At 34.0% G+C, this 17,007-nt stretch overlaps 1 protein-coding gene across 1 annotated transcript; it reads right to left on the bottom strand.

Annotated features, from left to right (window-relative positions):
* Positions 1–12,380: 12,380 nt before the first annotated feature.
* Positions 12,381–14,072, bottom strand: LOC107643710 (suppressor). The gene has a single exon (XM_016347428.3). It carries the CDS (start codon positions 13,765–13,767, stop codon positions 12,661–12,663), a length of 1,107 nt encoding a protein of 368 aa, XP_016202914.1. The 5' UTR covers positions 13,768–14,072; the 3' UTR covers positions 12,381–12,660.
* Between the last annotated feature and the right edge of the window lie 2,935 nt (positions 14,073–17,007).

A 17,007-nucleotide genomic window follows, 5' to 3' on the forward strand; every position in this document is an offset into this window, starting at 1 on the left:
ACTTCTATTTATACACTTCCTATTTTTGGATTTTTGAATTTGGAGTGGGATTTTTAATTTGGTGAAGATTTGAATTTAAATGGAATTTTGGTTGAATTTTTGGCCCATGGGTGCCACTCCCAGGGCAATGCTCAATTGGTGCCAAAAGCATTGCATTTTCCTTTGCTGGCCTTCAAATTTTATGCGACATGGGCAGCATCAAGGTGATGCTCAGTTGGTGGCAAGAGCGCAGCATCCATGCTGCCTTGCCAAGCCTTGTGCGCGCACAATGCTCCCTGGCCATGTCAATCTTGCGCACCCCCAACTCCCTTAGACCGTGTCATGGAATGCTCAGCTCTCCCCAAGAGCGCAGCATTGGTGCTTCAAAAGAGAGGCTCATGGTTCGAATCTTGCTGGAGGCATTTTACCCAATTTTCTTGTGAAATAAACAAAGGCAGCGCCTCCCCCCTTGGTGCAAGTCCTTGGTTCGAATCTTTGGGGAAGCATTTTAGCCAATTTTGGCTTATTTTCCTTTGTGAGTAGTGCCTTTTCCTCCCTCTTGGTCATGGATTCAAACCTTGTAGCCTTCATTATCAAACATTGCTCCTTGCATTTATTTTCTATGAAGCACGATAATGCTCTTGGCATGAACTGAGCATTGTGCTTCTTCCCTTGCTTCCTTGGTTCATTATAGTGCTCAGTTAACAAGGAGAGCACAGCATCCATGCCTTGCTTCCTTGGTTTATTATAATGCTCCTTTGGAGAGCATTAAGCTCTTGGAGAGAGCACTGTGGCTTTCCTCCTTCAATGTGCCACGCTTCCTTGTTTCTTTTGCCACGCTTCATTGTTTCTTCATAGGCCACGCTTTCTTGTTATTTTCTTTTCTTCACCTACAAATAATCAAAATAACCAATCAAAGTATCACCAAATTCACAAGGTTTATAAATCATTCAAAAACCAATTAATTTTAGCTTAAACCCCATTATTTAGTGTCAATTAAAGGATGGTTGATTGATTCAACAAAATCATGCAATTCCACTCCAAACCACATACTTATAATGTAAGAAAGTGCATAAAACCTAATGAAACATGTGAAAAATGCTTGAAAAGCTAGCATAAGATGACTTGTCATCACCTAGCAACTAGACGAACCCTCAGTGACGTCCAAAAAAGGAAGATAACCCTGAGAGTCAATGAGGATGAGTTTAAGTTGAATGTTGTCAAAGCTATGCAGCATCCAGACACATCAAAAGACTACCTGAGCATTGATATTATTGACTCCCTGGTAGAAGAGGTCAATATGATTGAGAGTCTCGAATCAGAGCTAGAGGACATTTTTAAAGATGTTCAGCCTGATCTGGAGGAATCAGAGAAAACAGAAGAACCTCTGAAATCTCCTTAGGAAGAGGAGAAGCCTCCTAAACCCGAGCTCAAACCACTACCACCATCCCTAAAATATGCATTTCTGGGAGAAGAGGACACTTTTCCCGTGATCATAAGCTCTACTTTAGAGCCACAGGAAGAGAAAGCACTAATTCAGGTGCTAAGGACACATAAGACAGCTCTTGGGTGGTCAATAAATGATCTTAAGGGCATTAGCCCAGCCAGATGCATGCACAAGATCCTATTGGAGGATGATGCTAAGCCAGTGGTCCAACCACAGAGGCGGCTGAATCTAGCCATGAAGGAGGTGGTGCAGAAAGAGGTCACTAAGTTACTAGAGGCTGGGATTATTTATCCTATTTCTGATTGCCCCTGGGTGAGCCCTATCCAAGTTATCCCCAAGTAGGGAGGCATGACAGTGGTACATAATGAAAAAAATGAATTGGTTCCTACAAGAATAGTTACAGAGTGGCGTATGTGTATTGACTAAAGAAGGCTCAATATAGCCACCAGGAAGGATCATTTTCCTTTATCATTCATAGACCAGATGCTAGAGAGATTAGCAGACCATGAATACTACTGCTTTTTGGATGGCTATTCAGGTTACAACCAAATTGTAGTAGATCCTCAGCACCAAGAGAAAACGGCATTACATGTCCATCTGGGGTATTTCCCTACAGAAGGATGCCATTTGGTCTGTGCAATGCACCTGCAACCTTTCAGAGGTGCATACACTCTATCTTCTCTGATATGGTAGAAAAATTTTTGGAAGTCTTCATGGATGACTTCTCAGTATTTAGAGACTCATTCAGCTCCTATCTTGACCATCTAGCACTTGTTCTAAAAAGGTGCCGAGAGACTAACCTGGTTTTAAACTGGAAGAAATGTCACTTTATGGTGACTGAAGGAATTGTCCTTGGGCACAAAATTTCAAACAGGGGAATAGAGGTGGATCAAGCTAAGGTAGAGGTAATTGAAAAATTACCACCACCTACCAATGTTAAGGCCATTAGAAGCTTTCTGGGGCATGCAGGATTTTATAGGATGTTTATAAAGGATTTTTCAAAAATTGCAAAACCTCTGAGCAATCTGCTAGCTGCTGACACACCATTTGTCTTTGACACAGAGTGCCGCAGGCGTTTGAGATCTGAAAGCTAAGCTGGTCACAGCACCAGTCATTTCTGCACCAGACTGAGGCATAACAAGCTTCTGCACGTCATTTACTATGCTAGCTGTATTTTGAATGACGCACAGAAGAATTACACAACCACAGAAAAGGAGTTGCTTGCAGTGGTTGATGCCATTGACAAAAATTCAGATCTTATTTAGTGGGATCAAAAGTGATTGTGTACACTGACCATGCTGCTCTAAAATATCTCCTCACAAAGCAGGATTCAAAACCCAGATGGGTGTTGCTTCTGCAAGAGTTTGATATAAAAATAAGAGACAGAAAAGGGACAGAGAACTAGGTAGCAGATCACCTGTCCCGGATAGAACCAGTAGCAGGGGCGTCCCTCCCTCCTACTGAGATCTCTGAAACCTTTCCGGATGAGCAACTCTTTGTCATTCAGGAAATACCTTGGTTTACAGACATTGCAAACTATAAAGCTGTGAGACTCATACCCAAAGAGTACAGTAAGCACAAACATTGTCTTGAAGGCAATGTTGAGTAAGAGTGCTCAAAACTGAGACTAAATTAACAGCTCAGTAAAAATCCAGCTAAAGACAGTAAAGAAGCGATTCTGGGAGGCAACCCGGTCATTATAAAAAATTAGATGTTTGTAACAATTATATAAGTCTATTTAATTTTGTTATCTATGTTAGTTACATGCATTTCAGTGAATAAGTCAGAGAAATGGAGGTTCAGGACATAAAGCAGAAGAATCACAGAAAAAAGGAGCTCACTGGTGTCAAAACGCCAGTAAAGGGGCATTCTGGGCGTTTAACGCCAGAAAAGGTATCATTCTGGGGCATGCAGGATTTTATAGGATATTTATAAAGGATTTTTCAAAAATTGCAAAACCTCTGAGCAATCTGCTAGCTCCTGACACACCATTTGTCTTTGACACAGAGTGCCTGCAGGCGTTTGAGATCTGAAAGCTAAGCTGGTCACAGCACCAGTCATTTCTGCACCAGACTGAGGCATAACAAGCTTCTGCACGTCATTTACTATGCTAGCTGTGTTTTGAATGACGCACAGAAGAATTACACAACCACAGAAAAGGAGTTGCTTGTAGTGGTTGATGCCATTGACAAAAATTCAGATCTTATTTAGTGGGATCAAAAGTGATTGTGTACACTAACCATGCTGCTCTAAAATATCTCCTCGCAAAGCAGGATTCAAAACCCAGACTCATAAGATGGGTGTTACTTCTGCAAGAGTTTGATATAAAAATAAGAGACAGAAAAGGGACAGAGAACTAGGTAGCAGATCACCTGTCCCGGATAGAACCAGTAGCAGGGGCGTCCCTCCCTCCTACTGAGATCTCTGAAACCTTTCCGGATGAGCAACTCTTTGTCATTCAGGAAATACCTTGCTTTACAGACATTGCAAACTATAAAGCTGTGAGACTCATACCCAAAGAGTACAGTAAGCACAAACATTGTCTTAAAGGCAATGTTGAGCAAGAGTGCTCAAAACTGAGACTAAATTAATAGCTCAGTTAAAGTCCAGCTAAAGACAGTAAAGAAGCGCTTCTGGGAGGCAACCCGGTCATTATAAAAAATTAGATGTTTGTAACAATTATATAAGTCTATTTAATTTTGTTATCTATGTTAGTTACATGCATTTCAGTGAATAAGTCAGAGAAATGGAGGTTCAGGACATAAAGCAGAGGAATCACAGAAAAAAGGAGCTCACTGGCGTCAAAACGCCAGTAAAGGGGCATTTTGGGCGTTTAACGCCAGAATAGGCAGCATTCTGGGCGTTTAATGCCATAAATGGCAGTATTCTAGGCGTTAAAAAAAACGCCCAGAAAAGAAGGAATCCTGGCATTTTAACGCCAACCAGGGTATCTGCCTGGGTGTTAAACGCCCAAATAAGCAGTCCAGTGGGCGTTAAACACCAGAATGGATAGCATTCTGGGTGTTTAACGCCAGGATGACACAAGGGAGGTAATTTTGTTTCCAATTCGATTTTTTTAAATTTTTCATGTTTTAATTCATAATTTTTTGCATCAAACATATTTTAAACATTCATCTTTCAATTTCTATTTTCAAAAATTAATAATCTTTCCAATTCTTTTTAATTTTCTTTTTATTCTTTTCAATTCCTTCCAAAATATTTTCAAAACTTATATATCCTTTCAAATTCCTTTCACCTCTTTTTAATTTCTCTTGCATACATTAATAAGTTTTCAAAATTGATTGCATCATTCTTCTTCTACTCCCTTCTATCTTATTTTGCTCGAGGACGAGCAAACCTTCTAAGTTTGGTGTGGAAAAAGCTTTGCTTTTTGTTTTCCCATAACCATTAATAGCACCCAAGGCTAGAGAAACCTCTAGGAAGAGGAAAAGGAAGGCAGTTGCTTCCAACTCCAAGTCATGGAAGATGGAGAAATTCATCTCAAAAACCCATCACTAGAAAGAGGATGGAGCAAAACAAGAGAGCCCACTCATGGACCTCAACAGAAGCAACAAAGGCAAGGAAGAGATATTGAGGAGCTCAAGCACTCTATAGGATCTTCAAGAGGAAGAACTAGCCGCCCTCAATAAGGTGGACCCGTTCTATAATCTCCTTCTTCGTATTTTTCTGATTTTCATTTTTATGCTTTATGTTTTGTCTATGTTTGTGTCTTCATTACATGATCATTAGTGTTTAGTGTCTATGTCTTAAAGCTATGAATGTCCATAAATCCTTCACCTCTCCTAAATGAAAAATGTTTTCTGAAAAAGAAAAAGAAGTACATGAATTTCAATTCTATCTTGAAAATAATCTAATTATTTGGATGTGGTGGCAATACTTTTTGCTTTCTGAATGAATGCTTGAACAGTTCATATTTTTTTATAGTGAAGTTTATGAATGTTAAAATTGTCGGCTCTTGAAAGAATAATGAAAAAGGAGAAATGTTATTTGATAATCTGAAAAATCATAAAATTGATTCTTGAAGCAAGAAAAAGTAGTGAAAAGCTTGCAAAAAAAATGGCAAAAAAAATATAAAAAAAAAGAAAGAAAAAGAAAAAGCAAGCAGAAAAAGCCAAGAGCCCTTTAAACCAAAAGGTAAGGGTAAAAAAAAAAGGATCCAATGCTTTGAGCATTAATGGATAGGAGGGCCCATAGGAATAAAATCCTGGCCTAAGCGACTAAACCAAGCTGTCCCTAACCATGTGCTTGTGGCTTGAAGGTGTCAAGTGAAAGCTTGAGACTGAGCGGTTAAAGTTGTGGTCCAAAGCAAAAAGAGTGTGCTTAAGAGCTCTGGGCACCTCTAACTGGGGACTCTAGCAAAGCTTAGTCACAATCTGAAAAGGTTCACCCAGTTATATGTCTGTGGCATTTATGTATCCGGTGGTAATACTAGAAAACAAAATGCTTAGGGTCACGGCCAAGACTCATAAAGTAGCTGTGTTCAAGAATCAACATACTGAACTAAGAGAATCAATAACACTATCTGAATTCTAAGTTCCTATGGATGCCAATCATTCTGAACTTCAAAGGATAAAGTGAGATGCCAAAACTGTTCAGAAGCAAAAAGGCTACAATTTAAGTTAATTGATAAGTTTGGAATTCATTGTATGTTCTCTTCTTTTTATCCTATTTTGTTTCTAGTTTCTTGGGGACAAGCAACAATTTAAGTTTGGTGTTGTGATGAGCGGATAATTTATACCCTTTTTGGCATTGTTTTTAGTATATTTTAGTCACTTTTTATTATATTTTTATTAGTTTTTATTCAAAAATCACATTTCTGGACTTTACTATGAGTTTGTGTGTCTTTCTATAATTTCAAGTATTTTCGAGCTGAAATTGAGGGACCTGAGCAAAAATCTGATTCAGAGGCTGAAAAAGGACTGCAGATGCTGTTGGATTCTGACCTCTCTACACTCGAAGTGGATTTTCTGGAGCTATAGAAGCCCAAAGGGCGCGCTTTTAATTGCGTTGGAAAGTAGACATCCTGGGATTTCCAGAAATATATAATAGTCCATACTTTGCCCGAGATTTGATGGACCAAACTGGCGTTCAAAGTCAGCCTAAAATTTCTAGCGTAAAACACCCAAACTGGAACCAGAATTGGAGTTAAACGCCCAAACTGGTACCAAAGCTGGCGTTTAACTCCAGGAACAGCCTAAGCACGAAAAAGCTTCAATTCTCAGCCCAAGCACACACCAAGTGGGTCCCGGAAGTGGATTTCTGCACTATCTGCACTTAGTTACTCATTTTCTGTAACCCTAGGCTACTAGTCTAATATAAAAACTACTTTTAGAGATTCATTTAGCAACTTATGACATTTTTCACACTTCATATTGTATTTTTGATGGCATGAGTCTTTAAACCCCATAGGTGGGGGAGAGGAGCTCTGCTGTATTTCAATGAATTAATGCAATTACTACTGTTTTCCATTCAATCACGCTTGAGAGGAGCTCTAAACCTCATTCGTACTTCAACCCGGAGAAGATGATGATCCGTGACACTCATCATTATTCTCAAATCTATGAACGTGTGTCTGACAACCACTTCCGTTCTATCTGAGCTAAACGTAGTCATTGGGCGACAGCTTGAGTGCGTATCTCTTGGGTCTCTGATCCACGGACCGAATCCGTGAGATCAGAACCTTCGTGGTAGAGGCTAGAACCAATTGACAGCATTCTTGAGATCCGAAAAGTCTAAACCTTGTCTGTGGTATTCCGAGTAGGATCTGAAAGGGGATGACTGTGACGAGCTTCAAACTTGCGAATGTTGGGCGCAGTGACAGTGTGCAAAAGGATAATGGTCCTATTCTGACACTAGTGAGAACCGACAGATGATTAGCTGTGCGGTGACAGCGCCTGGTATTTTTCATCTGAGAGGATCATACAGCCTGCCATGGAAGGAAGCCATGCGTGTTTGGAGAAGAAGACAGTAGGAAAACAGAGATTCAGATGACAGAGCATTTCCGGAACCTCAACCTGTTTCTCATTACTGAATCACAAGTACCATTTATTTTATGTTATTTACTTTTCATAAATACAATCACTCTTATTATTAATCTCCTGACTAAGATTTACAAAATAACCATAGCTTGCTTCACGCCAACAATCTCCGTGGGATCGACCCTTACTCACGTAAGGTATTACTTGGACGACCCAGTGCACTTGCTGGTTAGTTGTGCGGAGTTGTGAAGAGTGTAATCATAATTTTGTGCACCACATACTCTGTGTAAAATCTTTAATTGTAAATAGGGATTCTTAGGAAAAAAAATCTAGGAAAATAAAAATAAACATACTTGTGTAATCCATTTACTCCGCTGATTCATACTCTATTACCTAATCTTGAGCGCATTTCTTCAACAAGATTATACATCTTTTCAACAGGTATCGATAAATCATACTTGTAAACTGCTCCTGCTCGCATCAGTGCCTCTGGTATTCCCTAAAATCATTAAATGACAAATATAATGACAATGCACAATATCTTAAGATTAGGGGGAGGGGATGTTAAATTGAAATTTCAACTACCGACGACAAACCCTTGCTAAATAAGCATAAGAAAGTAGTTCTTTCGACCAAAATTTAATTTCCATTTTTTCTTCGAGTAGGATGAGAAGAGTGAGATTTCAGTGCTGAAGAAGCCTTGGTGGAGGCTTGTGATTGGGCTGATTTCTTGCCAACTTCTCTTCCTCCCTTGCAAACCTCTCTCATTTTAAGAGGATTATAAATGCAGCATTCAAATTCAAATTGAGATATCAAACCAAAAGCCTATATACAAATTCCTAGAAAACAAAACTTCACAAAATTCAAAACTAGAATATTAAGGCACTTAATATATTTGTAGCCAATTTTATTCAAAATCGCTTTTTAAACTCAAAAGCAACACAACCTTTTTAATTGTAATTTATTTTGAAGCATACAGTTGAAGTTTCAATTTTGCATATTTAATGATTATAAATTATAAGCTAAGAAAAACATCTCCTAAAACAAGATAATACTGTTAAACCAAACTACAAATCAAAACAGATTGAATAACAAAACAGAAAGTATTTCAAAATTTTAGATACCATTATAACAAAAACATAAAACAATTTAGAATTTTAGATAACCTTAAAAACATATCCCCCATTATACTAATGTGCTTACCGGTATTGATAGAATCAGGCTAACCCGTTTTATGGCTATATATTACCAATAAGCAAAATGATGAGAAATATGCTGACCAAGTAATTGATTGCTTTCCAACGTAGAGGAGGCCTCTGCTTGAACCTGAAATAAAAAAACAAAAAATTAAAAGTAAAGATATTAGGAACTGAGTTGATATGTGATACCAACTCTTTGGACATAAGATACTTTTAAGTGAAAGAAAAACCTGAAGTGGATTTCATGTTTTCGATATTGATTATGCATAACTCAATTCTTTTTCTATTTCTTGATGGAGTATAAGACACTTTTAAGTGAAAGAAAAACATGCAGTTTCAATATTGATTATGGACTACTTCTCTAGTTTTCAATAAGCTCTAAATTAGTTCAGAACCAGTCCATCCAATTTTTAACCAGCTCAGAATTGTTATCCATTTTCTAAACTTGCATCCAAGTATAGGGATGATATTCTAAAAATCATACAATTAGAAAAACCACAGAATTATAAACATTTTTTATATTCTGAGAAATAATGCAAACAAAATCTTAATGAAACTCTACAGAAAACATTTCAAACACTTAAAATTAGGATCTGAAATCCAAATATAAATGGAGCAAGAAAGCAAGAGTGGCAGATCAAGCAAGCAAGAACGGAGAAGACAGAGCAAACAAAAAATAAGGATCTGAAACACTTAAAGACTTCAATTTTAGCTTGATCTGCCAGATTCATTAGGATCAAGCAAGAAAACAGAGCAAAAGTAATAATACAGAGAGAGAATCATAGGCTTCTAAATATTGAAACCTAAATAAAAAAATAAATGGAGAATACCTACCGACAGCGGCGATCTTGTACGTCTACATGCAAGAACAGCGGCGGTACAGGCGGCGGAGGTGTGGTGTTGTAACAAGAGCAGTAACGGTGGATAGAAGACCTTAGCGACGTAAATCTGAGATGAACAAACGATGACAACGATGCGGATCTGAGGTGGATCGGATGGAAATGAGGTCCAAGGAGTAGGATGATGGACGACGACTGTCGGCGATGGCAACGATTACGGCGGTGGTGATCGGCGATGGAGGAAAGCACGCGAATTAACCAGTGTCGATACTTCTCTTCCTTTTTCAGTTTCTCTCTCTCTCCATTTTTCAATTTCATTTAGGGATAATAAAAAGAAAGTAATAATAAAGTTTAGTGGCAATAATGATAATGACCACTATAATAATTTAAAAAAAATTAAGATTACAAGTAATAAAAGATAATAATTTTCTGGCAATAGTAATAATGGCTACTATAACATATAGTAATAATGGCAAATATATAATTACCGCAAAAAAATAACTTAAATTAAAGAATTAGTGGCCATTATATTATTGTCACTAAAAGTTTGTCGCTAAAACACATTTTTTTGTAGTGTGAGCGGATAGTTTATGCCTTTTCATGTTAGACTTAAATTATTTAATGGTCTTTGTTTTTGTTCTAACATATTTTTATTTATTTTTAATCCTAGGTTGCAGACTTTTCAATCGAGACAAGTCCACCTTCTACTATTTCATGAAGTGGTTGTAGAGTTTTATGATTGAAGTGACTGAAGACTTTTATTATCAAAATGACTGTTTATTTTAGGCTTTTTGCATAGTTAAATATTAGAAGCAAAACTCTTTTCTAATTCAATTTTAGGATTGCGTTATTTGAATTTATTTTGATATGTAAATATAGGTGTTAAACACTGATTGTGTTAGATTTATGATTATATAAGACTTATTAATTATATATTATATTTTGAAATGCAATGTTGATATTATTTTGGTAGATTTCTGTATTTTATTTTGAGTTGTAGATTTTAATATTATAGTAATTATTTTTTTATTAGGATCGAAGCATTAGGAAGTAGTTTATATATAAATTTGTTTGTTAAAAAAAAAGCCACAGGTATCGCTGCGAAAATCATATTAGACGTTCCAGATAGACTTTTTGCGGCGGTTTGTTCCAGCCAGCATTTTTGCGATGGTTCAAAACCGCCGCGAATGTCCAACGGTAATTTGAAATTCGAATTTTGCCCATATACCTGCTTTGCCTGCTTCACGTGCATAGCAGCAGTTTCAAACCGCCACGATTTGACGAGTGACTATGGCGACGATTATTCCAGCGGTTCTTTAAAATCACCGCCGCTGCTTTGCCGACGGTTGACCTGATCGCGCTTTGTTCACCGCCGAAACTCGAAGATAGTGGCGGTTGGCGGTTATAACCACCGCAACTCTCCCAAAAAACTACCGCCGCTTCTCTGTTTTGTTGTAGTGATTACATATGTATTAACTTTATACATATATATATATATATATATATATATATTATACTTTTCATATACATTGAAAATAATAGAAAATACCGTTGTATATATATTATATATTATATATAATATATAAATTAATATTTTTATTATTATTGTATATGTGACTCTTATTATATTACTGTTATTATTAATAAATTAATATTTTATTATTCTATATATATTATTTATAAATTTTTTATTCTTATAATTTCTTTTATTATTGTTTATTTTTTTTTAAATTTACGAAATCAAAATTTTATTGATGTTATTCTTTGTTCAGGAAAATGGATATCCAAACTAATTAAATTTTTTTTTTCAATTACTTATAATAATATTTTCAAATTCTAAATTAAATACCCAACAATCTCAAATTTTCAAATTCCAAATCAAAATGACTTATCACAACTTTAATTGGGAGAAGAAGATTTTGTACCATACTATCAATTTCTCTAAAAAAAGACCAAACTTTACAATACTCAGTAGCATCGACAATTAAAAGAGGACTTAATTAAATACATATGACAATTTTATTATGTTTGTCATTAACTATATATAGAGTTCCATCATATTTTTTTTATATTAAGTAAATTTATAAACTAATTTAATATTAAGTTATATATTATGTATTATTATTACATATAAAATTATTAATTTTTTTTAATATTAATATTTTTTAATAATGAAATTTTTGAATTTATAAATTTTAATTATATTACTATAAAAAATAATAACTATATTAATTTTAATTATTTAATTAATTAATTAAGTAAAATTATAATAGAGATTAAAATTGGTTTCCTTTAATAGAGAAGAGAGAAATATTTTAAATTTTTATTTATTATTTATATCCTAAAAATTGATGTAAAATTATTTTTTATGATTAAGCGGTGGATCATAAATAAAGACTAGAATAAATTTTTTAATGAAGATGATCTAACACCCGGCTCTTAAAATGTTTTGGTAACATTCCCAACAAAAACCGAAGGATTGAGCAGGCCTGCATCAAAATAACTCATTGCATGCAGACAAAATCGTTCGAGAAGATTAGTTTTTCAGTATGTTTAATAATTATTTTGTTCCATCACTAAATAGTTATGGTTAATATAAGGATGCTAAATACTAATAGCGGCAATGTTAAAAAAATAAAAAGAAAAACCATCAAAATTTATTTTATTAATATTAAATAAAATAAATTTTAATTATTTTTAATTAATTTTTTTTAGTTACTAAATATTTTTATCCTACTAATTGCAGCCAACAGTACTGCCAGTAATCTATAAAGGACTTTGTTAATAACCCTATAATCACGGAACAAAGTACATCTTAGGAAATCATTAATTAATAGTAAATAAATTACATATTAACTTTTGAATTTGATTTTTGCATGCTTAATTAAACAAATAAAAAGTTCCAAAAGCAAAGGAAGAGAAAAAGAAGAAGCTGATGAATTGATGATAAACTTAGATAAGACAACCAAACATTCCAAACTGTACATACGGAGAATCAAAATTAAAAAAAAAATTAAAGTTGTAAAAAGCTAAGAAAATCAGAAGGGAAATTAAAAAAAAAAATACAAATTAAACAAGCAAAATCCAGCATATTTTTTCATTTTCTCATAAGTTCTCTCATTAATGAGTCTAACTAATTAAAGAAGCTAATTAAGGGAATAAGAGAGATAACAAAATATACAGAGTGGTATGAAAATTTAAAGAGGTCCATTGGAAATTGGTGCAGCTCTCTTGATGCTATCCATGTTGGTGGTTTCATAAACAGGTAAACCGCTACTTGAATAGTACCCTAAATCATAGTTCTGCAACTCAAACAGATCAGAACTTGAATCACTCTCTGCACCTTCATCAATCTCATCATCATTCATGCTTTCTCTGTTGTTATTATTCTCCTGCAACCACTTCTTCTCCTTCTCAGCAAGTTCACTAATCCAGTTCCGTTGTTTTTCCGACAACAACAAAGTTGTCGTCGTTGTTTTCGGATCCCTCTTTTTCTTCTCGTCCAAGAACAACGAGAACTCGTTTTGCAAAGTGGTAATGGTGGCAGTGCTTGCTGCTGCGGTTTTGTTACTATCATCATGACCGTCCAATGAGAAGTTTCTGAAATTGGAAGAACACTTTGTTGGGGTTTGAGCATGAACACAAGGAGGAGGGGTTCGGAAGCCTGATAACGCGGATTTCGAAGAATCCGAAGCGTCAGTGCTTGAGGAGCTTCCGAAGTGGCTAATACTGCTTCTTCTTCTTCTTCTCCAACCACCAGCAGGGAACTCATCATGATCTTCGTTGTTGTAATCTTTCGTGGACTTTGATGATGAAGAAGAAGAAGCCGTGGATTTCGACGATGGTTTCTTCTTCTTTGATGATGCTGACTGGCTACTAAAGAGTGAGTTCAAGAAACTTGCAAGCCTTCCACCTGGCGAGCTAGGTTGCTTACTAATAACTTTTTTGTTCTCTTTGTTTTTGAGTGAAGATGGCTTCTGATGAAGATGATGATCGGCCACGACGCCATGGAATTGTTGAGGGAGCAAGGATCTCATTGGCATGTCTAAGCTGATTCTTGCCCTGTTAGTGTGGTGGGTTCTGTAGGCGCCGGCTCCGGCGGCGGCGGTGCCGGAAGAGTAGCAGCTGCTACTACTGTAACTGTATGCATTTTTGTTGTGGCCAATAACAGACTCGTTGTAGCCTGAGAAGTACCTTGCTGCTTCGAACACGTCGAGCTCGCCGGAGTCGTTTCTCCGGTGGAATGTTTTCTTGTGGTGGTTCATTATATCTTTGTCTATTAGTCCTACTCCTGTTATGGACATGATGGATGATCCTTGCTTAGCTAATAAAATGAAAGTGTCTTGTTGCAATGCAACTTTGTGTGTTAGAGGGGAAGGGGGTTGTTTTTAAAGAATGGAAGACGATCAAGGCCCAAGGGTTTTGGAATGATTGAATTTGAGTGTAGTGCTTTGGAGGGTCAGTTTAGAGTGTAATCAACAACTCTTAGCCATGATTTTATATGATGATGAGGGAGTACTCTTAGTTGGAGGTTCCTTCTGTGAGGTCCCACGTACATGATTTTATGTATGAGAAATATGTATATGTTAATAATATAACAATCCCTCTATGATAGGTACAGCATTTCTGTAAATTTCTGCCAATTCATATTTATGATTATGTTTAATGAAAATATTTTTGTAGATGTGTTTAATAAAAATATATTTTTAATGACTATGTTTAATGAAAATATTTTTATAAATATATTTTCTAAATGTATCTCTTTATATATGTGTTTAAAATATAATAATTAATTATTATTGACAATAAATTGACAAATAATATATTAGTATCCTATACTTTTCTATAATAGAAATTGGACTAGATATGTTTTTAATCGGAATATAGTTAATACATGTTTTAAAAATACTTTTTATTTATATTAATTAAAAGTGTTAAAAAACATTGATAGTAAATAATTATAAAAATATGAAAACATATTATGTACATATTAAAAGTTAATTATCGTATATATATATATATATATATATATATATATAATTAATTTAGTATTGATTTTTTCGTTACACCTAACATGGATGAAGTGTACGTACGTATTTTTGGATAGGAGATATATAGTGTATCGGAGAGGAAACAATGCCTTTATTGTGCTTCTTATGCTATGAAAAATTGAAAATAGGTTTGTGTTGGGGTTTGTGGGGAACAAAGAGCTGTGTTTCATTGGATTCTATATGATTTCTATTGGTTTGGGTGGGAATGTTGTGTTTAGTGGTTGTTGGCTATGGATACCCAATGACCATGGCCATATGAAATACTAATAGTACTAACTTGTACTATAAACTACCATATATATGAGTTTTTATCATTATATATCAAATACTTATTATTGATATCCCACCATCATTTTAAGAGCTTGAAAGTCACTCCATAACAAATTAAAAGTAATTGTTTGATAAGTAATTTCTTTTGACTATGATAGATTTACTCTGGCCCATTAATATCTCACTGCCTCAGCTTTAGGTAGTTTTGATCAATTTTGTAGCAATGACTTTTATTTTTCCTTTTCATCATAGTAAAGATTATTTAGTGGGTAATATTTCAATTCCCAACCACTGGCAGGTTCAAATAGAGGAATCTATATGATAGCATATTAAAAATAGTAAAATTTAATTAAGGAGAAATTAAATCATTAATGGTAAAATATCGTGTTTTTTTCCTTATAAAACTGAATACGTGCGTGCTATTTAATATGTAACTTAAATACTATTTTTAAATTAAATCTTTATCAAGTTAAAATTTTGTAATTTAATTCTTATTAGTGGTCATTTTTAGAACCTTAGATAAAAATTTGTAATTAGAACCTTATTAGTTGTCATTTTTTAGAAAAAAAAAAAGCACAATAATTCTAGAGTATTTGTTTTTAGAATATTTCATAATTCATCATATATCAAATGCAAAAACAAGTCACCAAAAAAATGCAAAAACAAATATTTCAAACCGAATGGTATTTTTAACAAAAAAAAAAAAGGTTAGAATGACCTAATTTAAAGTTTTAATCTAATATTAGTAATTTTTATTATTATAAAATAAAAAAAAAAACTTTATTTCTCAAAAAAAATTAATCCAACTTTTTTTTTTGTGGGACGATCCTTACTCAAAATTTGCTGTGGAATAAGGCGAACATCGTATAAAAGAAGTTCCCCGAGATGCTGCAAACTCATCCAAAATGCTATGCAAACTCATCCAAAATGCTAAAAAAAACTTATTCCGAAATTTAAAGCTTGGATATTTTTTCAGGAAAATAATTTTTTTCTTTTATAATAAAAAAATCTTTTAATATTGAGATTCAATTATAAACTTTTAAACACCTAATTTAATATTTGATGAAATTATAAAAATTAATAAAATAATTTAACTGTTTTTTAGGATTTAACTAGCAGCTTAGTAGGTTACTTATAGGTTACTATTAGTTAATTTTTTTAATTTTTAAGTTTAATAAATAAACAACAAACGTATTAAAAATTTAAATTTTATATTTTCTATAAAAATTTTTAATTGTTAACTTTAATATGGAATCTTTTGAATTTTTCTTATATGGTAATTTCTAGAGATTTTTATCCTTTTTATTAAGAGTTCTATAGTTTTCACATAAAGCTAATGTATATATAGATAGTTAAGTATATCTAATGGTAGAAAGTGTAAGAGTTAGAGTATGTAATATTGGAAAAACTAAAAAGTTTCTAATTTTAAGCATTCATCTGAATTGTGATTGCCATATTATATTTGGTTAAGTGATTTGGCATTGTTACTTTTCGGGCCATGAAGCCTATCTCGATTTAAATTTTCACAATTATAATCATGTGGAAGGTAATATATCACCGAGTCCCACCAAAGGAGCAAAGAATAATTGTGGAGTAGCCTTTTCTAGTGCAAACAGCTTTTTGAACCTATACACGCATACTTAGCTGTATAATTCCTTTTTTTTTCTTTTTTTTTAAATACCGAAAACTAATTTTTAGTTACTCAGTTTTTTTTTTAATTCTAAAAATTCTTTTGTTCTGAAAGATTTATTATTTAAGGTTCATAATTTAAAATTTAAGATTAATAAAATATTTTAAAAAATTAATTGATATTAACTTAAAAAAATTAATTCTTTAATGTTAGTCTTTTTCTTTTTTCTAAATTAGTAAAGGCCATCCGTTTACAAGCCTTATTATATGAAATCCAACTAATCTAAATTGATCCAAAAAGTCCTTAAAAGAGGAATTAGGTTTTTCATTCACAATACTTGAACCAAAGACAATTAGAGAAAATAAAAATACTTTGCATTTTGATAAATCCGACTTAAGTATTTTTGTTTCCCTGTGTTGATAGATTTTGATGTTAGTCAATGCTCAATAGATAACATGGCCCATTGAACCCCAGTGCCCATTTCTACTTGTCTGAGAGCAAATAAAAGAAGTGGTCACAACTGTCGCTATAATGTGGTCACTAACACACGAATAGATACGTGTTCAACATGAACCAAAGTCCAAAAGTGACAA

Source organism: Arachis ipaensis, chromosome B5 (assembly GCF_059453495.1).
Source record: "Arachis ipaensis isolate K30076 ecotype BB chromosome B5, ASM5945349v1, whole genome shotgun sequence".
NCBI classification, from domain to species: Eukaryota; Viridiplantae; Streptophyta; class Magnoliopsida; order Fabales; family Fabaceae; genus Arachis; species Arachis ipaensis.